The sequence below is a fragment of the Rana temporaria genome, chromosome 4 (genome assembly GCF_905171775.1).
Source record: "Rana temporaria chromosome 4, aRanTem1.1, whole genome shotgun sequence".
NCBI lineage: Eukaryota > Metazoa > Chordata > Amphibia > Anura > Ranidae > Rana > Rana temporaria.
In genome coordinates this window covers 19232038-19258795 of record NC_053492.1, presented here as the reverse complement: position 1 = coordinate 19258795, position 26758 = coordinate 19232038, and the positions used below count along the sequence as shown (strand labels likewise).

Sequence of the window (26758 nt, the reverse complement as noted above, 5' to 3'; positions counted from 1 at the left end):
TATGCCCCATAAAGGAGGTGTAACCCAGCAGCAGACATGCAAAAGTCTGCACCAAGGAACACAAGCTGGCGCATTTTACGTTGGCTGGGCGTAGGTTACGTTCACGGCGTACGCAGTGATCCGGCGTATCTTAGGCAGTTGTTCCGACGTGGTTGTGAGCAGGCGCAGGGGGATGCGTCCACGTTACGGCGCATGCGCAGTTCATTATAAGTACTTGTCTGGCGCTCGGCCTATAATTTACATGGGGTCACGCCTCATTTGCATGGGTCACGCCCACTTTCACCTACGCCGGCCTGCGCCTTCGATACCCACGCCACGCTGGCGCAGCGTTGGGAGCACTGGCTTTCTAAATTCCATGCTTGCCTGTCTGCGCTGCGTCGGCGTAGCATATATGGGATACTATACGGCGGCGTAATGTGCGCCGTGCTCTCTGTGAATCTGGGCCCGTGTGTGTCCCGGTCTAGTAACGATCAGGCTGGCCTGGCTCCCAATCATGTGACGGCCAATCACAGTGGTCAGGCAGACCCTCCCACCCCTTCCCGGGTGTAATATCCCAGTTTAAAGGAACGTCAGGGCTGGGGAGGGAGGGGTAAGAAGATGCAATGTATGTCCCTTGGTTGGTACATTACATAGATAATCTCCAGATCAACCGCAATCTGAGACCGACATGTGTACCCCGATTTGACCCTCTGGTTTGTAATGTTCCATGCAAATGCATAAGATGTTTCATTGGTTACTATACATATTGTGGATGTAATAATCTGGACATGCCTTTGGTGGTTTAAATAAAATAATTGCCAAAAAAAAAATCCAATGCAATTAGATGCTCCTGACACGAGCTATAACGGATCTACTTTTCTTTACAAATTAACAAGCACTGATTCTGGAACGCAAATGGTGACAAAGCTACACAGACAGGAGCCTCAGCAATCAAATAAAACAGCTTGTTCCTGAAGCTACACCCAATGGGGTTCTGGGGGAAAGGGCTATTGGATGTAGTAATAAAATAAATAAAAATAAATCACAGAAAAGTTTAGGCCCATTTACTGTCCTTCAGACTGTGGCCGGTGGATGTAAAAAAAAAAAAAAAAAAAAGAATTCAAGGCATCTGTGGTCAGTAGGAAAAAAAATTGTGCCCCAACGTTGGTGTCAGTGAGAAGACAGTTCTCTGTCACTGCTGTCAGTGGGAGGAATAGTGTCCCATCAATGGTGTCAGTGGGAGGAACAGTGTCCCATCAATGGTGTCAGTGGGAGGAATAGTGTCCCATCAATGGTGTCAGTGGGAGGAATAGTGTCCCATCAATGGTGTCAGTGGGAGGAATAGTGTCCCATCATTGGTGTCAGGGGGAGGAACCGTGTCCCATCATTGGTGTCAGGGGGAGGAACCGTGTCCCATCATTGGTGTCAGGGGGAGGAACCGTGTCCCATCATTGGTGTCAGGGGGAGGAACCGTGTCCCATCATTGGTGTCAGGGGGAGGAACCGTGTCCCATCATTGGTGTCAGGGGGAGGAACCGTGTCCCATCATTGGTGTCAGGGGGAGGAACCGTGTCCCATCATTGGTGTCAGGGGGAGGAACCGTGTCCCATCATTGGTGTCAGTGGGAGGAATAGTGTCCCATCATTGGTATCAGTGGGAGGAATAGTGTCCCATCATTGGTATCAGTGGGAGGAATAGTGTCCCATCAATGGTGTCAGTGGGAGGAATAGTGTCCCATCAATGGTGTCAGTGGGAGGAATAGTGTCCCATCATTGGTGTCAGTGGGAGGAACCGTGTCCCATCATTGGTGTCAGGGGGAGGAACCGTGTCCCATCATTGGTGTCAGGGGGAGGAACCGTGTCCCATCATTGGTGTCAGGGGGAGGAACCGTGTCCCATCATTGGTGTCAGGGGGAGGAACCGTGTCCCATCATTGGTGTCAGGGGGAGGAATCGTGTCCCATCATTGGTGTCAGGGGGAGGAACCGTGTCCCATCATTGGTGTCAGGGGGAGGAACCGTGTCCCATCATTGGTGTCAGGGGGAGGAACCGTGTCCCATCATTGGTGTCAGGGGGAGGAACCGTGTCCCATCATTGGTGTCAGTGGGAGGAACCGTGTCCCATCATTGGTGTCAGTGGGAGGAATAGTGCTCCATCATTGGTGTCAGTGGGAGGAATAGTGTCCCATCATTGGTGTCAGTGGGAGGAACAGTGTCCCATCATTGGTGTCAGTGGGAGGAACAGTGTCCCATCATTGGTGTCAGTGGGAGGAACAGTGTCCCATCATTGGTGTCAGTGGGAGGAACAGTGTCCCATCATTGGTGTCAGGGGGAGGAACCGTGTCCCATCATTGGTGTCAGGGGGAGGAACCGTGTCCCATCATTGGTGTCAGGGGGAGGAACCGTGTCCCATCATTGGTGTCAGGGGGAGGAACCGTGTCCCATCATTGGTGTCAGTGGGAGGAACCGTGTCCCATCATTGGTGTCAGTGGGAGGAACCGTGTCCCATCATTGGTGTCAGTGGGAGGAACCGTGTCCCATCATTGGTGTCAGTGGGAGGAACCGTGTCCCATCATTGGTGTCAGTGGGAGGAACCGTGTCCCATCATTGGTCTCAGTGGGAGGAACCGTGTCCCATCATTGGTGTCAGTGGGAGGAACAGTGTCCCATCATTGGTGTCAGTGGGAGGAACCGTGTCCCATCATTGGTGTCAGTGGGAGGAACCGTGTCCCATCATTGGTGTCAGTGGGAGGAACCGTGTCCCATCATTGGTGTCACAGTGGGAGGAACCGTGTCCCATCATTGGTCTCAGTGGGAGGAACCGTGTCCCATCATTGGTGTCAGTGGGAGGAACCGTGTCCCATCATTGGTGTCAGGGGGAGGAACCGTGTCCCATCATTGGTGTCAGGGGGAGGAACCGTGTCCCATCATTGGTGTCAGGGGGAGGAACCGTGTCCCATCATTGGTGTCAGGGGGAGGAACCGTGTCCCATCATTGGTGTCAGGGGGAGGAATAGTGTCCCATCATTGGTGTCAACAGGGAAATAGTGTCCCAAGAAACAGATAAAAGACAGGCAAATGTCCACATCGGCCCTGTGGGCCACAGTTTGGAGACCACTGTTGTAAACTTTTAAAAATATAAAATGGGCCGCCAAGCAAAAATATGCGCTTCATTCCTGTGTGAGTAATTCATAAAGAAGCCAGGATCAGACAGATCCACCGACCACCACATTAAAAAGCAAAGCAGCAATGGCAGCCCCCCGATAACACATTGAATACCTGTGTATAGTATTGGGTTTTATCTTTTTATATGGATATCAATTCACACACATTCACCTGGAAATCTGGAATCACAAGCCACAGATGATTGGACGTTTTATGTCCTAGAAATATTTGTCTGTTCTTCGTGTCATTTAGGAAATGTACACACCCTAACATCGCATTTCCTTATTTCACCCATCAAGTCATTCTACATTGTGTAATACTTCTGTTGTTTTCATGGATTTCATTTCCTTATCCATTTTACCGATATTCTACATGACGCAATGTATTCTCGTGTTGTTTTTATTTAGTGCTTACGCAGTTGATGTACATGATCTTTATTTTTGGCAGTTTATGTTTGCTGTTCAGTAATAACCACCTCTGGCCATGATCTATCAGTCCCTCCCTCATACCAGGGTGAAGGTGTGATCTCTAATTTCAGCCCCCAATCCAATCACTGTGCAAATTTTACCACCTTCACCCTCCATAACATTTCCAGAATTTGCCACTTCTTTACCAAGGACACCTTCAAGATACCAATTCACTCCCTTGTTATCTCTAGCCTCGACTTTTCCATTTCCCTCCTCATTGGCCGACCTCTACACAGACTATCCTCTCTTCAGTCCATCATGAATGCTTCTGCCAGATTCATCCACCTTACCAATGTCTCAGTGTCCTCCACCTCTCTCTGCCAATCCCTACACTGGCCAATCAGTGTCCTCCACCTCTCTCTGCCAATCCCTACACTGGCCAATCAGTGTCCTCCACCCCTCTCTCTGCCAATCCCTACACTGGCCAATCAGTGTCCTCCACCCCTCTCTCTACAAATCCCTACACTGGCCAATAAGTGTCCTCCACCCCTCTCTCTGCCAATCCCTACACTGGCCAATCAGTGTCCTCCACCCCTCTCTCTGCCAATCCCTACACTGGCCAATCAGTGTCCTCCACCCCTCTCTCTGCCAATCCCTACACTGGCCAATCAGTGTCCTCCACCCCTCTCTCTGCCAATCCCTACACCGGCCAATCGGTTTCCTCCACCCCTCTCTCTGCCAATCCCTACACCGGCCAATCAGTGTCCTCCACCCCTCTCTCTGCCAATCCCTACACTGGCCAATCAGTGTCCTCCACCCCTCTCTCTGCCAATCCCACCCCTCTCTCTGCCAATCCCTACACTGGCCAATCAGTGTCCTCCACCCCTCTCTCTGCCAATCCCTACACTGGCCAATCAGTGTCCTCCACCCCTCTCTCTGCCAATCCCTACACTGGCCAATCAGTGTCCTTCACCCCTCTTTACCAATCCCGCTACCGGCTTCTGCTCAGTGTCATCCATCCCTCTCTGCCAATCCCTCCACTGGCCTCAGCTCAGTGTCCTCCAGCCCTCTCTGCCGAACCCTTCCACCATCTTATGCTCAGTGTCCTCCACCCCTCTCTGCCAACCCCTCAACTAGCCCCTGCTCAGTGTTCTTCACGATTCTCTGTCAATTCAGTGTCCTCCAACCCTCTCTGCCAATCCCTCCACTGGGCTCTACGCAACGTCCTCCACCCCCCACCCCCTTACCAATCCTTCAACTGGCCTTTGCTCAGTGTTTTCCACCCCTTCTTTGCCAATCCCTCCACTGGGCTCCACTTAATGTCCTCCATCCCCCCACCCCCATACCAATCCCTAAACTGGCCCCTGCTCAGTGTTCTCCACCACTCTCTACCAATCTCGCTACTGCCCCCTGCTCAGTGTCCTCCATCCCTCTCTGCCAATCCCTCCATTGGCTTCCACCCCTCTCTGCCAATCTCCCCACTGGAATCAGCTCAGTGTTCTCCACCCCTCTCTGTCAATCCTTCCGCTGGTCCCCGCTCAGTGTCCTCCATCCCTCTCCAATCCCTCCATTGGCTTCCACCCCTCTCTGCCAATCTCCCCACTGGCATCAGCTCAGTGTTCTCCACCCCTATCTGTCAATCCTTCCGCTGGTCCCCGCTCACTGTCCTCCATCCCTCTCTGCCAATCCCTCCATTGGCTTCCACCCCTCTCTGCCAATCTCCCCACTGGCATCAGCTCAGTGTTCTCCACCCCTCTCTGTCAATCCTTCCACTGGTCCCTGCTCAGTGTCCTCCATCCCTCGCTGCCAATCCCTCCATTGGCTTCCACCCCTCTCTGCCAATCTCCCCACTGGCATCAGCTCAGTGTTCTCCACCCCTCTCTGTCAATCCTTCCGCTGGTCCCCGCTCAGTGTCCTCCATCTCTCTGCCAATCCCTACATCGGCCTCCACCGCTCTCTGCCAATCCCTTCACTGACCAAAGACTTTGCATCCAACTATGTCACTAATGTGCTTTATGAACGTCTCCCTACTTTGTGTGAACTCCATTATCGGGTACATAGCTACTAAGATGTACACCTCTCTCTGCCAATCCCTACATTGGCCTCCACCGCTCTCTGCCAATCCCTTCACTGACCAAAGACTCTGCATCCAACTATGTCACTAATGTGCTTTATGAACGTCTCCCTACTTTGTGTGAACTCCATTATCGGGTACATAGCTACTAAGATGTACACCTCTAACTGAGTTCAATAGAAAACAGGAAGTGAGAGGAAATCCCTCCAAAGTGAGGGAATCCCGATTTGTCACCAGAATTCGTTCCCCCTTTAGAAGATTCCCCCCCCCCTCTATGCCTGTTCTGGTGACACCCCAAAAATTGTGATTGTTATTCACGCTTGGTAAGCAGGACAAACAAAGAGGGAGAATCTCCCTAACAGGGGCACAAACACCAATAAAAACCCGAAAAGTGGTTCTAATCCCTCTCCAATATTTTTTCCCTTTAGTTATACTTTAAGGGAGTGCCCTGGGCCTCTGTCGATGACATCACAGGTTATAAATAAAAGAAAAAAAATAACAGGTGAAGATTTACCTGACCCGACTTCTTCCTTTTCTCCCGTTTCCCAAAGATGCAGGCCAGATCGGTGTCACTGCGACAAGACAGGTCCTTTCCTGCATGACAAAAGCAAACAAAAAGAGTATTTGAAGTATTGGAAGACGCTCTGTTTTGTTTTATGATTAAATAACCTTCTAAACCCAACCAGATTAAATGCCCGTCCAAACCAAACACCCGGGGCTGAGGAAACCACTCACTGCAAGCAACTCCACCTTCGGTACACAGCGTGCAACCGTCAGAGAACGCAACACTCAACCGCCGAACATACCGCGGCTTCTGATCTGGACTACTCATCGCCCTTGGCTGTCAGTACGCATCCAACCAAAACCAGAGTGGGCACCCAGATCATGACCCTCTGGGGCCAGATATAGTTTGAGACATTGACTGAACACCCAACAGCTACATGACTACGTTGGGGGGCCATTTATCTGCTGTACAAGTCCCCCCTACAAGAGTTACCCCTCTCGCCCCCCCCCCCAACCTACTACCCTTTTCTTTTCTCTGGGCCAGATTCTCCAATATTCTGCGGCGGCCTCGCGCAAGCCATTTACACTACGCCGCCGCAACTTACTGGAGCAAGTGCCGTATTCCTCAAGCACTTGCTCCGTAGTTTGCGTAGGCGTAGTGTAAAAGGCCCGGCGTATCCCCGCGTATTTCAAAGGGAGCGGCTTATATTTAAATTAAGCGCGCCCCCGTTTCGATCGAACTGCGCATGCGCCGGGCTAAAAACAGCCCAGTGCGCATGCTCCATTTCTCGGTGGAAAACGTCAATGACGCCGACGTGTGCGTCATTGACGTAAAGTCGTATTCAAGAACGACTTAGGAAAACGATGTACCCGACGGGAAAAGACGACGCGGACCCGACGCCATACTTAACATGGCATACGTGGGACTGGCGTAAGGTTACCCCTCATAAAGCAGGAGTAACCTTACGCTTACGCAAACGACGTAAGCGACGGTTACGCGACGCAAATTCATTCGGGAATCGGCGTATCAGGCTAATTTGCATAAACAAATGAGACCTTAACGTAAACGGCACCTAGCGGCCGGCGGCGAATTACATTTAAGATCCGACAGTGTAAGTGACTTACACATGTCGGATCTTCAGCGTATCTATGCGAAAATGATTCTAGGAATCACTCGCATAGATACGCGGGTCAAAAAAGAGAGATACGACGGAGTTTCCTGAGATACTCCGTCGTAACTCTACTCAGAATATGGCCCTCTGTCTTTACCCCATGTTTAAACCTTCACTCCCCCTTCCCTATCCCTTACTGCCTTAAAGCCCAAATAGAATATTATCCCTTTTACATTGCGGATGCGCCCACACTGCAGGGGTAATAGCTCATTTTATCAAGGTGAGAGTAGAAACAGATTTACTAACCTGATGCTCCACTGCTCTGGTGGTAGACTGTCCCTCTGGGTCATAAAGACCAATGAAGGGCTATGGTCCCTACTTTGGGATTTCATGATCCTAGACTGGGGCAGAAGAGGCTATTGGGACTTGTCTAGCTGCAGGGAGGAGTGGAGGAATGGGTAAGTAAATCTTTTTTGGAGCCCCCAGACTAGTGGGCTCCAAACTCCGGATGCGGCCTTTGCTTGTCTTTCTCAGGCCCCTAGGGCACTGTTCCTCCCACCGACACAGGGCGCTATTTCTCCCATTGACGTCAACAATGAGGCACTGGGTAAAGTAGTTATTCCTGCGCTACAGTGGAAACTATTAGCTAGATTCATAAAGACTTACGACGGCGTATCAGTAGATACGCCGTCATAAGTCCGAATCCGCGCCGTCGTATCTTTAAGCGGTATGCTCAAATTGAGATACGCTTCTCTGTTGCCAAGATACGACCGGCGTAAGTCTCCTACGCCGTCGTATCTTAGCTGCATATTTACGCTGGCCGCTAGGGGCGTGTACGTCGATTTACACAGAGAATATGCAAATGATCAAGATACGCCTATTCACGAACGTACACACGGCCGTCGCATGTAAGATACGCCGTTTACGTAAGGCGTTTTCAGGCGTAAAGATAAACCACCAAAAAGATGGCGCAGCCAATGTTAAGTATGGACGTCGGACAGCCGTCGAATTTCACGTTGTTTGCGTAAGCCGATTCAGAATGGGGCTGGGCGTAGGTTACGTTCACGTCGAAAGCAAGGAATATTTGTGACGTGATACTGAGCATGAGCGCGCATGCGCCATACGATCGGCGCTTCATTTACATGTATGGTAATGAATCGTGAATTCATTACCATACAACACGCCCCCTACCTGCCTATTTTGAATTAGGCGGGGTTACGCCGGGCCATTTACGCCGACGTAACTTAGGAGGCAAGTGCTTTGTGAATACAGTACTTGCCTCACTATGTTACGTCGGCGTAGTGCAAATGTGATGCGCTACGCCGACCTAAAGATAGGCGGCTGTACCTGAATCTAGCTATATGTGTGCAGAGGGTAAAGGTGTGGCAACTACCGTATGGGCCAACCACTACCCACAGTGAGACATGGAAAAAAACAAAGGATGGGGTTGCGCTCTAATAGCATAGAATGGTGTAAGTGGTAAAATGTATAAATAATAAAAATAGTTTAATTGATAAATGAACTTGCAAATATACAAATAGACTGACTGAAATATAGAAATCGCTATAAATGCTAAGATAAGGTGCATCCAAAGGTGAACTGAATGAATGTACAAACAGTGCAGATATATTATTACAGGGTGAGGCTGGATGTGCAATTGTCAACAAGGACTAATCAACTCTCTGCAGCAGACCTTTTCCCCATTCTTGATTTACTATGCTTTGTTCTGCACTGTGCGTCTGCGTGGGGGCAGCCATCTTTCTATAGGCCGGGGTTTTCATCCTTATGTCAGAGAGGCCCTTATGATGACTGGTTAACTGATGACTGGTGGGGTTATGATCAAGAAGCAACAGCAGAGGTGGAGGAAGCACAGATACACACAATGGATAAGGCAGAAGCAGGGAGATCCTTGCATCGCCGGTCCTCAGGCACAGCTTCCCCTCCAGCAAGACCAGTGAGCAGCACATTAGTGACATCACCAAATCTCACTCTAAATTTCTTGAGGCTACCAGGTTTGCGAGCAGGGAGATCCTTGCACCGCAGATCCTCATGTGCAGCTTCCTCTCCAGCAATGAGGACAGTGAGCAGCACATTAGTGACATCAGCAAATCGCACTCCAAATCTCTTGAGGCTACCAGGTTTGCGATCAGTGAGATCATTGTACCACAGATACTCAGGTGCAGCTTCCTCTCCAGCAATGAAGACAGTGAGCAGCACAGTAGTGACGTCACCAAATCTCACTCCAACTCTCTTGAGGCTACCAGGTTTGCGAGCAGGGAGATCCTTGCACTGCAGATCCTCATGTGCAGCTTCCTCTCCAGCAATGAGGACAGTGAGCCGCACAGTAGTGACATCAGCAAATCTCACTCCAACTCTCTTGAGGCTACCAGGTTTGCGAGCAGTGAGATCATTGCACCGCAGATACTCAGGTGCAGCTTCCTCTCCAGCAAGGAAGTACAAATCAGCAGCACAGTACAGACATCACCAAATCTCACTAAAAAATTGGTGTGCCAAGCAATGCCAGGCAGCAATGTCTTAGATCAGTGGTCATCAACACTGTACTCAGGGTCCACTAACTGGCCAGGTTTGCAAGCACTGCACTGCAGACCCTCGGGTACAACTTCCTCTCCAGCAAGGAAAACAGTAAGCAGCACATTAGTGACATCACCAAATCTCATTCTAAAGTTCTTGAGGAACTTAACTTCTCTAACTATCTCTATTTCCTTTTCCCCTTTGTCACCCGGCCCTCCCCCAGGGCCATTTAAACGGACCATACCGTGCTTTTATCAGTTTCCTGCCGGTTCGGTGCACTTACCGAACCTTCGGGTTACGGTGCATTCCTCGCGCTGTTTAGTGGCTCCCTGCATCCCTGCCCTGACTTTACTAATGTCATAGATGTTAATGCCCTGGTTCCTGGCCGCAGAGGGGCGGCCAGGCCACGTGCAGTCTTTACCCGATGCTGGGCTGCATTGCCTATACATGTTTGTACCCCCAATGTGCTTACTCGACATCTATTTGTACCTTTTTACTCATTTGGTATGGCAATGTAACTGTTTACTGTTTTATTTGTAACTTTATTTTTGTGTTTCTACTTTTATCGATCGGGTCGCCCTCTGTTGGGTCCTTGACCCGGTTGATACTGTTATGTCTGTCTAAAAACTGACAATAAAAACTTATTGAACCTAAAGTTCTTGAGGCTACCAGGTTTGCGAGCAGGGAGATCCTTGCACCGCAGATCCTCATGTGCAGCTTCCTCTCCAGCGAGGAAGTACGCAGCACAGTAGTGACATCGCCAAATCTCCCTCCAAATCTGGGGAGCCAAGCAACCCCAGGCAGCAGTGCCTTAGATCAGTGGTCATCAACGCAGTCCTCAGGGTCCACTAACAGTCCAGGTTTGCAAGATAACTGAAATACGTCACAGGTGATATCATTTGCTGCTCAGTGATTGCAGTATTCTAGTCTGCCTCTCCCCAAGGTAATACATAAAATCTGGCCAGTGGGCCCTGAAGACAGGGTTGATGACCACTGTCTTAGATGATATCACGCTTCAGATATACAGCTATAAAAGGAAACAAAAGAGCGCCTAGGCACACAAAGCCAATTTTTTCAGGAGGAATTCAAGACAATCCTAGGAACCAATTAGTCAACACAAATCGACCCAACTATCCACTTGCCGACCTCCTCATGTAAATATACGTCAGCAGAATGGCACGGACAGGCACATCAACGTACCTATACGTCCTCTGCTTGATGCGGGTGGGGGGTCCGATCGGGACCCCCCCCCCCGGTACATGCAGCGGTCGGCAAGCCTCAGGGAGCGATCTGGGACGACGACGTGGCTATTCGTTTATAGCCGCTCCGTCGCGATCGCTCCCCGGAGCTGAAGAACGGGGAGAGCCGTGTGTAAACACGGCTTCCCCGTGCTTCACTATGGCGGCGCATCGATCGAGTGATCCCTTTAATTAGGGAGACTCGATCGATGATGTCAATCCTACAGCCACACCCCCCTACTGTTGTAAACACACACACACTGAACCCTACATGTTACAGCGCCCCCTGTGTTTAACTCCCAAACTGCAACTGTCATTTTCACAATAAAGAATGCAATTTAAATGCATTTTTTGCTGTGAAAATGACAATTGTCCCAAAAATGTGTCAAAATTGTCCGAAGTGTCCACCATAATGTCGCAGTCACGAAAAAAATCGCTGATCGCCGCCATCAGTAGTAAAAAAAAAATAAAAAAAAAAAAAATGCAATAAAACTATCCCCTATTTTGTAAACGCTATAAATTTTGCGCAAACCAACCGATAAACGATTATTGCGATTTTTTTTACCAAAAATAGGTAGAAGAATACGTATCGGCCTAAACTGAGGAAAAAAAAAATTTGTATATATGTTTTTGGGGGATATTTATTATAGCAAAAAGTAAAAAATATTGCATTTTTTTCAAAATTGTCGCTCTATTTTTGTTTATAGCGCAAAAAATAAAAACCGCAGAGGTGATCAAATACCACCAAAAGAAAGCTCTATTTGTGGGGAAAAAAGGACGCCAATTTTGTTTGGGAGCCACATCGCACGACCGCGCAATTGTCTGTTAAAGCGACACAGTCCCGAACTGTAAAAACCCCTCGGGTCTTTAGGCAGCATATTGGTCCGGGGCTTAAGTGGCTATATTGTCCTAAAAAATTCTGCTTGCTTCTGGACTGAACGGATAGGCTTCTAAATCCCATATTTGTTCACCCCTGCTTTAGAAGACCCCTGAACTAGCAGTTTCAAAACTATCCCTAACTAGAGGGGGTGTCTGAAAACAGAATCTGCCCTTTGGCCATAATGTGTAACACACAATAATCTACTTAATGGTAACACTTTGTAATTGCCAATGAACTTTACAGGCAGAAGTCACACAAGCTCTTAGTCACTCTCACTAACACCAATCATATTGGATTATCCCGTGCCGATTCCAGAACACTTTCCCCTCCCGACTGCAACGCTGGGGGATGATGGGAGTATTCCTCTGGATGTAATACCACACTAAACGGCTTAATTTCAAGTGATTTCAAACCTGTTAAGCAACGAGGAAAGCAATTAAAAGAAAAACATAGCTGAGCAATGAAGTCACCGCACTCAACCAGGGTGAGACCGAACAAATCCCTGTGTCATCTACAGAAGACCTCGAGCAAAACATCATTCGGCGTACCGTGAAGGCGATGCTCACCATTTCATGGCTCCAAGTTCATTTCAAGGCCAACGCCACCTTTAGAAACACCTTACACCCGTGTTGGGGTATAACATGTTGCCAAGCACACCCTCACCCTCTTTCCACTAGGGATCGACCCATACCACCTCTCAGGCCAAAAGCTGATATTATGGGCCGATATTCTGTACATTTAACCACCTCCCACCCGGCCACTGTACATATAAGGCCAGGTTGGTGCTTTCTCTATATGGACATTCAGAAACGTCCCTCAGAAGGAGGGGGAGCGCTCGTGCCCGCGCAGCTGCGCGATCCCGATGTGCTCGTGTCACCCGGACATCTCCGATCGGCAGGATGACTCTCTGATTGGCCCTCCTGATCACATGATGGCTGTGTCCAATCACAGCCGTCATGCGATGTAAATAGAGAGCTGGTTGCTAGGCGATCGGATCTCCTCTCCTCACATGGAAGTTGTCAGTGAGGAGAGCGGATCCTCTGCAGCTGGCCGGTGATCAGTGAGTATAAGCTGTTTTTTTTACACAACGATCACCAGCCCAGTGTCCCCACTGAAGACGTTAACCAATGAAACGTACGTCGGCGGCGGTACCTGGTCATGCGACGTGCTCTCCGACCTGTGGAGCTAGCAGCCGGGAACCTGTACGTTTGCTACGGAGGTGGCAACGGATCCAGACGACCCAATACTAACCGCAGAACAGCGGTGACGTGTCTGCAGCCCCAGTGCCGGGAGGCACTTTTAAAGTAAGAGGCCGTTTGGCTTTTCCGTGTGTTTATTACATTTTAAATAAAACAGTATTACGCTATTGGTTTTCCCTCCAGTTTTTTCATATATCCTGTCTGGAACGCCGGGAACGAGGTTGTACAAGTATTATCCTGTCAGCATGTGTGCAGGCACAATCCTGCTAAAGCTCATTTGACTATCTTTTTCACTAAAGTAGTCAAATTGTTCTGGTAAGCGCATCCATTTTCCTCAGCACGTTTTTCGGTGAAAGAAGATTCAAGTGTGGTGGTGGCATTTTCACTTTAATCAAGATTACAGCAGTTAAGAAGAGTGGATCACTAATTTCACTGCATTTAAATATTGGGACTATATGTCATGGAGACACTTTGGCCCAGATTCTCGTAGAATCGCGCAAAACTGTGCAGGTGTAACGTATCTCATTTACGTTACGCCGCCGCAAGTTTTACAGGCAAGTGCTTTATTCACAAAGCACTTGCGTGTAAAGTTGCGGAGGCGTAGCGTAAATCACCCGGCGCAAGCCCGCCAAATTCAAATTAGGCGGGTAGGGGGCCTGTAGTATTTAAATTAAGCGCGTTCCCGCGCCGAACGTACTGTGCATGCGCCATCCGTAAAATATCCCAGGGTGCATTGCTCCAAATGACGTCGCAAAGAACGTCATTGGTTTCGACGTGAACGTAAATGGCGTCCAGCCCCATTCACGGACGACTTATGCTAACGACGTACATTTTTAAATTTCGAAGCGGGGACGACGGCCATACTTAACATTGGTTGCCACTCATATAGCAGGGGAAACTTTACGCCGGGCAAACCTAACGTAAACGTCGTAACTTCACTGCGTCGACCGCGCGTACGTTCGGGAATTCGCGTATCTAGCTAATTTGCATACTCGAAGGGGAAAACGACGGAGGTGACACATAGCGGACAAAACAAAAATGGAATTTAAGATCCGACGGCGTAAGAGCCTTACGCCTGTCGGATCTAATGGATATCTATGCGTAACTGATTCTAAGAATCAGTCGCATAGATACGATGGCCCAGATTAGGACTTACGACGGTGTACATGGCGTTGCGCCGTCGTAAGCCCTTTGAGAATCTGGGCCTCTATGTCATAGAGACATTGTATGAACTACTGCTATGAATTAGCATTATAAGTACTTTGTATGATTGCTATAGTATTTATTTAGGTTTTTTACTATTTCATATTTTCACGATTATAGGGGGTACTTTTAACTTGTGTCACTTGTAGTTTAGCGCCCTCTATACACACCTTTCCCCACACAATGTAAACACACAAAGTCCCCAAAATAGTGTCCCCAAAACACTTTCCCCACACAGTAAAAAACACCTGTCCCCCACATATGTAACAGTAAAATCATCTGCACACATATGTCCGTCATCACACAAACCAATAATTATACACTTAACAGGATTTTTTTTTACCAAAGACATGTAGCAGAGTACATTTTTTTTCCCCGCTTATATCACCAAAAGAAAGCTCTATTTGTGTGAACACAATTATAAATATTTCATTTGGGTACAGTGTTGCATGACCGCGCAATTGTCATTGAAAGTGAGAGAGCACTGAAAGTTGAAAATTGGCCTGGGAAAAAAGGGGGTAAAAGCCCAGTATTGAAGTGGTTAAAAAAAATATTACACTGTCCTTTTCCATTATTTTTTTTGTATCACCGTTATTGCTGTCACAAGGAATATAAACATCCCCTGTGACAGTAATAGGCAGTGACAGGTCCTCTTTATGGAGGGATCTGGGATCTATAAGATCCCAAACACCTCCTCTATGCTATAAACAAAAAAACACACAATATTTTTTACTTTTTGTTATAATATCCCAAAATTATTATTTTTTTAAATATTTTTTTCCTCGGTTTAGGCCGATACGTATTCTTCTACATATTTTTGTTAAAATAAGCGATAAGCGTTTGATTGGTTTGCGCAAAAGTTATAGCGCCTACAAAATAGGGGATAGATTTATGATTTATTTTTTACTAGTAATGGCGGCGATCTGCAATTTTTTTGTCAGGCGACGGACGTACAGGACACTTTTGACACAATTTTGGGACCATTCACATTTATACAGCGATCAGTGCTATAAAAATGCACTAATTACTGTATAAATGTGACTGGCAGTGAAGGGGTTAACACTAGGGGGTGAGGAAGGGGTTAAATGTGTATCCTGGGTGTGTTCTAACTGTATGGGGGAAGGGGACTGACTGGGGGAGGTGACCGATCTGTGTCCCTATGTACAAGGGACACAGCATCGATCTCCTCTCTCCCCTGACAGGACGTGGAGCTCTGTGTTTACACACAGAGCTCCACGTCCCTGCTGTCACCGCTGATCGCGGGTACCAGGCGGACATCGCGGCCGCCAGGCACACGCATTGGCATCTGAGCGATGCGCCGGGCACAGAGTTTACCTGCTGCGCGCCCCCAGCGGCGCGCGCGGGTAATGCACATAAAAGGATGTCCACCCGGCACTTGAGAGCCGCGCTGTGGACATCTTTCATCTATAGCACGGCTCTCAAGTGGTTAAGGCAGGGCAAAAGGGGCAGCTGCCGTGGGCCCTGTCATTGTTGTGGGGCCCAAAGCAGCTGCCTCGTACTTGCCAACTATCCCAGTTTTAGTCCTGTGCTGTGTCCTGATATCTCAGTGTGAAGTGCTGCCCAACTCTGCCCTATTGTTGTATACAGATGACTCACCTGCAGACCCTGTGTTTACATGTAAATAACCATCATTCATATGTAAATAGCTGAGGACGGCGGCATTCAAATGTATATCATACCCCTCTGCAGTGAAGAGACGATGTGCTGTAACCTCTAGCAACCAATCAGTGAGCAGTATTACTGTACAGTAATCTCTAGTAACCAATAAACAAGAAGGAATCATGTGCTGTAACCTCTAGCAACTAATCAGTGCACCGTAATGTGTGCTGTAACCTCTAGCAACCAGTCAGTAAGTGGTAATGATATGCTGTAACCTCTAGCAACCAGTCAGTGAGTGGTAATGATATGCTGTAACTTCTGGCTACCAATCGCAATCAATGCCTGATCTGATACAGTAAACTGATTTTAAGTCTAGCTGATATTTATTGTATGTCTCAGAGCAGGTGGAGAGCAAAATTGCATGCCCCCCCCCCCCCCCAGATATTTTTTTGCCCAGGGTCCAATCAACATTAAAGACGGCCCTGGTTACAGTCAGGCTGGGGAGGAATAGACTAGATCGGGGGTCTCCAAACAAAGGGCCAGTTTACTATCCTCCATCCTTTAGGGGGGCCCGGACTATTGCCAGCGTGGGGTAGAAATCATCCTGGAACCATCAGTGAGAATAAGCATTGCCTCAGAGTTAGTGGTCAGTTACTTAGCGCCTGTGGTCAGAAGGCGGAGGAATAGTGTCCCATCATTGGTGTCGGCGGGGGAGTGCCCTTTTCTTGGTATCAGTAGGAGGAATAGTGTCCCATCATTGGTATCAGTAGGAGGAATAGTGCCCCATAATGGGTATCAGTGGAAGGAATAGTGCCCCATCATTGATATAAGTGGGATGAATAGTGCCCCATCATTGATATCAGTGGGAGGAATAGTGCCCCATTATTGGTATCAGTAAGAAGAATAGTGTCCCATCATTGGTATCAGTGAGAAGAATAGTGTCCCATCATTGGTGTCAGTGGGAGGAATAGTGCCTCATCATTGGTATCAATGGGAGGAATAGTGTCCCATCATTGGTATTAGTGGGAGGAATAGTGCCCCATCATTGGTGTCAGTGGGAGGAATAGTGTCCCATCATTGGTATTGGTTGGAGGAATAGTGCCCCATCATTGATATCAGTGGGAGGAACAGTGTCCCATCATTGGTGTCAGTGGGAGGAATAGTGTCCCATCATTGGTGTCAGTGGGGGGAATAGTGTCCCATCATCGGTATCAGTGGGGGGAATAGTGTCCAATCATTGGTGTCAGTGGGAGGAATAGTGTCCCATCATTGGTATCAGTGGGAGGAATAGTGTCCCATCATTGGTGTCAGTGGGAGGAATAGTGTCCCATCATTGGTATCAGTGGGAGGAATAGTGTCCCATCATTGGTGTCAGTGGGGGGAATAGTGTCCCATCATCGGTATCAGTGGGAGGAATAGTGTCCCATCATTGGTGTCAGTGGGAGGAATAGTGTCCCATCATTGGTGTCAGTGGGAGGAATAGTGTCCCATCATTGGTGTCAGTGGGAGGAATAGTGTCCCATCATTGGTATCAGTGGGAGGAATAGTGTCCCATCATTGGTATCAGTGGGAGGAATAGTGTCCCATCATTGGTATCAGTGGGAGGAATAGTGTCCCATCATTGGTATCAGTGGGAGGAATAGTGTCCTATCATTGGTGTCAGTGGGAGGAAAAGTGTCCCATCATTGGTGTCAGTAGGAGGAATAGTGTCCCATCATTGGTATCAGTGGGAGGAATAGTGTCCCATCATTGGTATCAGTGGGAGGAATAGTGTCCCATCATGATGAGAAGCTCACAGTGTGCAGTAAAAGGAGAGGAGCCGCTACAACTGTACAAGACTGGAGGGGAATACCCAGGACACGGTGGGATCTATAGGATAGATGTGGGGCACATGGCTAATCCTGGGCAATGTATGCTGTGCCCCCCCTCCCCCCCCGGCCCTTGTATAAGCAGGTGTTGTACTGGGTGGGTCTCAGGATTAGACAGGTGAGCAGCTGCTGTGATGACATCATTAAACAAATAGTGCGGTTTCAGTGTCACACCCCCCTCCACATTCCACCGCCGCCGACTCCCGTCAGGCTCTCCGGATCACCCCAACGTCCCAAATCACGGCAACCTGGGAAACGATGGACCTCTCTCCAGCGTCACCCCCCCTTCCCTCTCATTTTTAGGATCACCCCTCCCTCGCTGTAAGTTACTCTCACGCCTGACAGCAGATGAAAGGTGTGACCAGTAAGTGTCAAATACGACTTCCTTGAGAGATGTGAGAAAATCTCAGTGAATGGAATCCAATGCCAGACGCCAGCAAGTCAGAAAAATCCCCACAGCGCGGCGCCGTGTTCCGCGCATTTAAAGGGCCGGGAGACGTGGAATATTCATCTTCAGCATTAATAATGTAGACCGTTATTTAACCTCTCGCTGTCCATGTGATGCATATGCAGGTTTGCCAATCGCCAGGATTTTTTACTGGCAGCCAGTAAAAAAAAAAAAAAAAAAAAACAGGAATTTTCCCCCTGCCAGTAAAAAATATGGCTGTGACGCTCGGCTTGGTCGGAGCCGGCTGGGACCACTTGCTACAGTGTGATTGGGCAGCTCTGGAGGAGGCGGTGCCTGAGCATGTCGTGTGATGTCATAGTGCAATGGAGCCAAGCAGAGCTTGTGCCAGTAAGTTTTGGGTGTTGTGTCAGTAAATTTCAATCTGGTAGGTTGACAACAGTGGGCCGGATTCAAGAAGCAATTGCGCCTGTGTAACCATAGGTTACACAGCGCAATTGCTTACTTGCCCCGGCGTAACGAGTGCTCCTGATTCAGGAACCTCGTTACGCCGACTGCAGCATAAGATCTGCGCGGCATAAGGCTCTTATGCCCGCATATCTTAGGCTGCTTTCTTGCGGAGGACGCTAGGTGGCGTTCCCGTTGTGCTCAGCGTATAGTATGCAAATTGCATACTAACACCGATTCACAACGTTGCGCGAGCCCTGCGTACGCAGTTTACGTCGTTTACGTACGGCGGTTTTCGCGCAAGGCTGCCCCTGCTATTAGCAGGGGCAGCCAATGTTACGTATACCCGTCGTTCCCGCGTCGCGAAATTTGAATTTTACGTCGTTTGCGTAAGTGAATCGTGAATGGCGCTGGACGCCATTCACGTTCACTTTGAAGCAAGTGACGTCCTTGCGACGTCATTTGCCACAATGCACGTCGGGAAAGTTTCCCGACGGAGCATGCGCTCTACGATCGGCGTGGGAAGGCGCCTAATTTAAATGATTCCCGCCCCCTACGGGATCATTTAAATTGCGTGCTCTAGCGCCGGTCATTTTGCCGGCGCGCCCGCGCAATTCACGGAGCTTCTGCTCCGTGAATCAAGGGCAGCGGAGCAAATTTGCGGGGGCGCAGGGCAAAAACCTTGCCCTGCGCCAGTGTGCATATGTGCTGTGCCAAGGAAATCGGCTGTAACGCCCACACGCCACCCATTTGTATCCATGGATGGTCAAGGTTTTCGTCAAAGGCAGCTGCCAGTCTATAGTAATAACTGTTACCCAGCAGGACTGCCTGCCATCTTTCCCATCCACTGGACATAAAAACTGAGTTAAAGAGGCCACCCCCCCCCCCCCCCCCCAAATACTGTAGCTGCTGACTTTTACTATTAGGGCACTTACCTGCAGGGCCAGTGCTACCACTAGGCAAACAAGGCAGCTGTTTAGGGCGCCCGGGCCACTGGTGTTCCTACTCTCTTCTCTCTGCAGCAAGCAACCAAGTATCGGCATCAGCAGGCAGCCGCCGCTCCGTTCACCCATAGTGTTATAGGCGGAGGACTGTGTCTGTGTCCCGACGTCCGAATGAATGGAAGCAAACATTCATTGATGGGCGCTGGTTATGTCTGCATTGATGGGCGCTGGTTATGGCTGCATTTGATGGGCGCCGGCTATGGCTGCATTTGATGGGCGCCGGCTATGGCTGCATTTGATTGGCGCCGGCTATGGCTGCATTTGATGGGCGCCGGCTATGGCTGCATTTGATGGGAGCCGGTTATGGCTGCATTTGATGGGAGCCGGTTATGGCTGCATTTGATGGGAGCCGGTTATGGCTGCATTTGATGGGAGCCGGTTATGGCTGCATTTGATGGGCGCCAGTGAGGCTGCATTTGATGGGCGCTGGTTATAGCTGCATTTGATGGGCGCTGGTTATGGCTGCATTTGATGGGCGCTGGCTATGGCTGCATTTGATGGGCGCTGGCTATGGCTGCATTTGATGGGCGCTGGCTATGGCTGCATTTGATGGGCGCTGGCTATGGCTGCATTTGATGGGCGCTGGCTATGGCTGCATTTGATGGGCGCTGGCTATGGCTGCATTTGATGGGCGCTGGCTATGGCTGCATTTGATGGGCGCTGGTTAGGACTGCATTTGATGGGCGCCGGTTATGGCGGGGGGGGGACTGGGAAATGACGTCACTCCCGCGCATTGCGTGCTGGAGCCGCCAGTCACGGCACATGCTTGGGAAGAAACCGCACGGAGGTTTGTTTCTTCACAGCGCATGCGCTGATGACATAATTTGCGCACTACAAGGTAAATATCTCCTAAACGATGCTTACCTATAGGCAAGCCTTATTCTAGACTTATCTATAGGTAAAAGTGACAATCCCGGGTATACAACCACTTTAAGTGGGGGAAAAAATTACACATTTTTTAATTAAAAAATAAGACAACAGTAAAGTTATCCCAATTTTTTTTAATATTGTGAAAGATAATGTTACGCCGAGTAAATTGATACCCAACATGTCACGCTTCAAAATTGCGTCCGCTCGTGGAATGGCGACAAACTTTTACCCTTTAAAATCTTCATAGGCGACGTTTAAAAAATTCTACAGGTTGCATGTTTTGAGTTACAGAGGAGGTCTAGGGCTAGAATTATTGCTCTCGCTCTAACGATCGCGGCGATACCTCACATGTGTGGTTTGAATACCGTTTACATATGCAGGCGCTACTCACGTATGCGTTCGCTTCTGCGCGGGAGCTCGTCGGGACGGGGCGCGTTTTCTGGCTCCTAACTTTGTTAGCTGGCTCCTAGATTCCAAGCAAATTTGTCAAACCATGCATTAGGGTAAAAGATCTTCTGGGTTCCCCCCCCCAACCCCCACTTATACTTACTGGAGCCCCATCTCGATCCAGCCATGTGCATGAGAGCTGAAGCTCTCCTGGGTCTCTCTCTCCTCATTGGCTCACACAGTGACAGGATCAAAAGTTCTGGGCCTCTTGTATCATTTTTTAAAACTCCGGCAAATTTCAAGCCCACTTCTCCAACTAACTCTTCTCACACTGAATGCTTGGGTACAGCCCTACCCACCCTCCAATTTTCTTTACCCCTACTTTAGCCTTCCCAACCCCCCCGAAACCCTTCCCCTGGCATCCCTCTCCTCTCTCTAGCTATCCTTTCTTTACTATACCGTACCACTTAGACAGGCTATAGATTGTGCGATTTTCTTTCATGTAATGACTGACCTACATTTAAATTAGATACCCGAAAGATTCTGGAAAAAAAAAACCATCAAGACGCAGCCGCCGTGCCCATCAGACGCAGCCGCCGTGCCATCAGACGCAGCCGCCGTGCCATCAGACGCAGCCGCCGTGCCATCAGACGCAGCCGCCGTGCCATCAGACGCAGCCGCCGTGCCATCAGACGCAGCCGCCGTGCCATCAGACGCAGCCGCCGTGCCCATCAACACGCAGCCGCCGTGCCCATCAACACGCAGCCGCCGTGCCCAAACGCAGCCGCCGTGCCCATCAAACACAGCCGCCGTGCCCATGAAACACAGCCGCCGTGCCCATCAAACGCAGCCGCCGTGCCCATCAAACGCAGCCACTGTGCCCCCTCACCCGCCCAGGACTTACCCTGTCTCGGGGTGGGCAGCGGGCGATGGCGGCAAGCGATGTCCCGTTTACTCCATGTCTTCCCGACCTCACTGCCTTCTCCCACCCGCCCTCTCCTATAATTGGACGCATGATAGGCGGTGTCCAATCACAGCGCCTGTCGTTTCAGCCAATCAGATGATAGGTAACAGACTCAAGCCCCTGATTGGCTGAGAGGCGGGTCGGTTTAAAGGGGTGTTCCACTCATTTTTAATGTTTATTAAAAGTCAGTAGCTAAAAAAAGTGTAGCTGCTGGCTTTTAATAAACATGCACTCACCTGCTTCACGTTCCAGCAACGCGCCGGGGCTCCGCTCCTCTCCCCCCCTCTCCGGCCGGCATCTTCATTCTAAGTGCGGGCACCCGGCCGTGACAGCTTTCGGCTTTCTGGCCCCGCACCCACTGCGCATGAGCGAGCGGCGCTGCGCCATTCAATTGAACAGGCGATCGCCTAGGACCTGTCACGTGTCCCAGGCGATCGCGTACAGGGAGGGGCTGCCAAAAGGCGATTCGATTATTCGCCTTTGCAGCCCCTCGGCGAAAGGAGGAAGAGGGACAGGAAGTCCCACTCCTCCTGAAGCCCCCACTCCCCCCCCCCCCCCAAAAAAATTACATGCCAAATGTGGCATGTAAGTGGGTGACGAGTGGATTAAGCGGAAGTTCCACTTTTGGGTGTAACTCCGCTTTAATGAAAGCGATTCATTCGCTTACCTGACACACAGCCGAGTGAACAGCAAACGCCCAGCATGGCACCCGCTGTTCACCATTTTGGATGCCTATTAGAGCCTACGGCTCCAATCAGGTGCTTCCAAAAAAAAAACCTGCTGTAATTCAGGTTCCCGACAAGGTGCCGGACACCTGAATAGGGGGTGGCAGCGCCGACCATAGATAGATGCATGAATCTATCTTTGGTGAGAGAGGTGGCAGGAGAGAAGGGGCGGCGCCCGTGCGCCCTTTATAGACGCACCGCCACTGCATCATTACATAATACTACCCTGCTAAACCGGCCGAGGTTCGAACCATCAATGGCTGGCTTTAGGCTCGTGGAAGAATGATAAGACGCAAGTCACACCCTGGTTTTCATTTTTAATCCCTTGCATTATCTCTTTGTAATATATTACTATGCTAAGACGCAATGGGTAATGTTATGCAACTATTATATCGAATTCAAATGTAGGCCAACATATTCTTATATTACTTATATCCTTCCCAATATCATCTTGTGTGAAACTTGTATGGGAATTTTAGGGGCTCTACTTGCAGATCCTGATGGAACAGGTAAGAGCAGACAACGGGTATCCAGTTAGGTCATGATCCAAAAGATCCAAACGGCCTAGTTCCATAAAGCCAATGCTTTGGATCGGTTGGGAAGACGTGTTCTGAGGGTTCCCAAAGCTGGTCAAAAACCAATTTTAATCCAATGGTGAAATCTGATCTACTGAAAAATCGGTCATCGCAAAAACTCGAATCAAATCTAGAATTATCGAGTTGAAAAATTCTAACCAAATGAGTACATTTGCAGAAAACCCCTGTAGGAGTCCACTACTTTAACCGCATTTGTTGCTAACAGCAACCAGATAAACAATTATCAAGACCAAAGGGTGATGTTCATAATCATTCATGTTCCTGATGTCTAGCTCCCACGTTACCTCCTCCCATGCTCGCCTTCAGGACTTCTCCAGAGCCTCTCCCATCCTCTGGAACTCCCTGCCCCGGTATGTCCGATCAACCCCTAACCCTGTCCACCTTCAGGAGATCCCCGAAGACTAAAGTACTCAGGGAAGCCAATCCTACACCCACCTAACAACTGTCCCCGAGCCACCTCCATCAAATCATTTGCAGCTATTCTCTTTTGTACCACCACCCCCTTCCCTTCAGAATGCAAGCTCTCTTTTATTTTTATTTTTTTACACACTGTCCCATTAAAAAATACATTTTTGGATCACTCTTTTTCCTACTACAAGGCAGTAAACATCTCTTGTAATAGAAAAGCATGACAGGACCTCTTTACTGTGAGATCTGGGGTCAAAAAGACATTTACACTTAAAGCGGAGGTCCGCCCAAAAATGGAACTTCCGCTTTTCAGAACCCTCCCCCCCCTCCGGTGTCACATTTAGCATCTTTCAGGGGGAGGGGGATGGGGCAGATACCTATGCAACACAGGTATTTTGCTCCCACTTCCGGGCATAGATAGCCGAGCCACCCGCGGGTATCTACGCCACTTCCAGCGCCTACTCCGCACATGCGCAGTAGGGAACCAGCCTTGCGGCTTCACTTCCCGATTCCCTTACCGAAGATGGCAGCCACAGTACCCGAGCGATAGATCGGCTTCGGGTGCCGACATCGCGGGCGCTCTGGATAGGTAAGTGTCCTTATTTAAAGTGGTTGTAAACCCCACTTTATGACTTTTACCTACAGGTAAGCCTATAAATAAGGCTTACCTGTAGGTATAAAGAATATCTCCTAAACCTGTACGGTTTAGGAGATATATCCCCCGCAATGTGCCGCTGATTGCAGCGGCGCATGCGCAGCGGAGATCCTCGGCTAAAGGACCGGCAGCTGCCGGACCTTGCCGAATTTAAGTCTCCCGCACGCATGCGCGGGAGTGACGTCATCGCCGCTCCAGCCAATCACAGCGCTGGAGCAGCGATACCCGGATGACATCTCGCTCGGCGTGGACCAGGTAAGTTCTCTTCACCTCGTTTTAAGGCAAGTATTTCATAATGAGCTAGTATGCGGTGCATACTAGCTTATTATGGCTTTTCCTTTACAGGTGTAAAAAAAATATATCAGGGTATACAACCACTTTAAAAAGTCAGCAGCTGCAGTATTTGTAGCCGCTGACTTTTAAAAAAAAAATTGCCCGACCTCCGCTTTAAATGCAATAAAAAAAACAAATCCCCTTTAAGGCCGTAGGGGCAGAAGTGACGTTGGGACGTCACTTCCGTCATCCAACGTCATTGTGTCAAGTGGGTGGGGGGGCCATCATTCCCTCACTCGACTCACAGCCTCGGGGGGGGGGAACAAATTGACTTTACAGCTACCGATGGCTCCGGGAAGTGGCGGAACCAAGTGGAACGCGGTGGGAGGGGAGTGGTCACCTCTCCCGTCGCCGATAAAAGTGATCTCGCAGCGAACCCGCTACAGAGATCACTTTTATCTTGAAGAGGACTGCTTGCTTTTTCAGAAAATAATGGGGTTATGGCAGCTATCTGCCATAACCCCAGAAGACACCCCAGGGAATAAAATGGCGGTCATTGCAACTTTTTATCTCGCACAGTATTTGCGCAATCATTTTTCAAACGCATTTTTTTGGGGGAAAAACAGGTTTTATGAATTAAAAAACAAAACAGTAAAGTTAGCCCCAATTTTTTTGTATAATGTAAAAGATGATGTTACGCCGAGTAAATAGATACCAAACATGTCACGCTTTCAAATTTGTGCACACTCATGGAATGGCGCCAAACTTCATTACTTAAAAATCTCCATAGGTGACGCTTTTTTTTTCTACAGGTTACCAGTTTAGAGTTACAGAGGTCGTAAACGGCATTTACATATGTGGGTGGGACTTGCATGCATGTTCGCTTCTGAGCGCGAGCTACTGGGGACAGGGGCGTTTTAAATTTTTTTTTTTTTTGATCACTTTTATTCCCATTACAAGGAATGTAAACATCCCTTGTAATAGGAATTACTGACAGGTCCTCTTTATGGAGAGAGGCGGGGTCAATAAGACCCCACATCTCTCCTTCAGGCTGGAAAGCATGAGATCGAAATAAAAAAAAAAAAAAAAAATCACTGATCTCAAGCTGACAGCTGCGATCGCGGGTTTGTACTTCTGGGAACCCAGGCGCGACGCCACAACGAAATAAGAAATCTCTATGGTCGTCATCCGGCGCCAGACGATTCTTTTTCTGGGCCCCCGATGGCACGGGAGAGCCCGGAGAAGCACCGGATGGCGGGATGTCCCCTCCCGTCGCCTATAAGAACGATCAAGCGGCGGAACAGCCGCTATGATCATTCTTATAGTGCGTAGAATCGCCGGCTGCAAAGAATATCTGAATGATGCCTGTAGCTGCACCCATCATTCACATATCCCCGCACAAAGTCAAGGACGACATATGACGGCGTGTGGTAGGGAAGTGGTTAACCACTTAAGGACCGCCTCCTGCACATATACGTCGGCAGAATGGCATGGCTGGGCACATGCATGTACAGGTACGTGCTGTGCTATTGTCCAGCCGTGGGTCGCGGGCGCGCGCCCGCGACCCGGTCCAAAGCGCCGGGACCGCGGGACCCGATCGCCGCTGGAGTCCCGCGATCGGTCCCCGGAGCTGAAGAACGGGGAGAGCCGTGTGTAAACACAGCTTCCCCGTTCTTCACTGTGGCGGCGTCATCGATCGTGTGTTCCCTTTTATAGGGGGACACAATCGATGACGTCACACCTACAGCCACACCCCCTACAGTTGTGAAAACACTTCAGGTCACACATAACCCCATCAGCGCCCCCTTGTGGTTAACTCCCAAACTGCAATTGTCATTTTCACAATAAACAATGCATTTTAAATGCATTTTTTGCTGTGAAAATAACAATGGTCCCAAAAATGTGTCAAAATTGTCCGAAGTGTCTGCCATAATGTCGCAGTCATGAAAAAAAAAAATCGCTGATCGCCGCCATTAGTAGTAAAAAAAATTTTTTTTTATAAAAATGCAATAAAACTATCCCCTATTTTGTAAACGCTATAAATTTTGCGCAAACCAACCGATAAACGCTTATTGCGATTTTTTTTTACCAAAAATAGGTAGAATACGTATCGGCTTAAACTGAGGAAAAAAATAAAAAATGTTATATATTTTTTTGGGGATATTTATTATAGCAAAAAGTTAAAAATATTGCATTTTTTTTTCAAAATTGTCGCTCTATTTTTGTTTATAGCGCAAAAAATAAATAC

The 26758-nt window shown here is 49.0% G+C and overlaps 1 protein-coding gene across 1 annotated transcript in view; it reads right to left on the bottom strand.

Annotated features, from left to right (window-relative positions):
* The window catches only part of PINX1 (PIN2 (TERF1) interacting telomerase inhibitor 1), a 223044-nt gene that overhangs the window by 134889 nt on the left and 61397 nt on the right, over positions 1–26758 (bottom strand). Inside the window, exon 6 of the mRNA XM_040348090.1 lies at positions 6134–6213. Coding sequence (XP_040204024.1) covers positions 6134–6213 — 80 coding nt within the window. The remainder of the gene's footprint in view (positions 1–6133; positions 6214–26758) is intronic.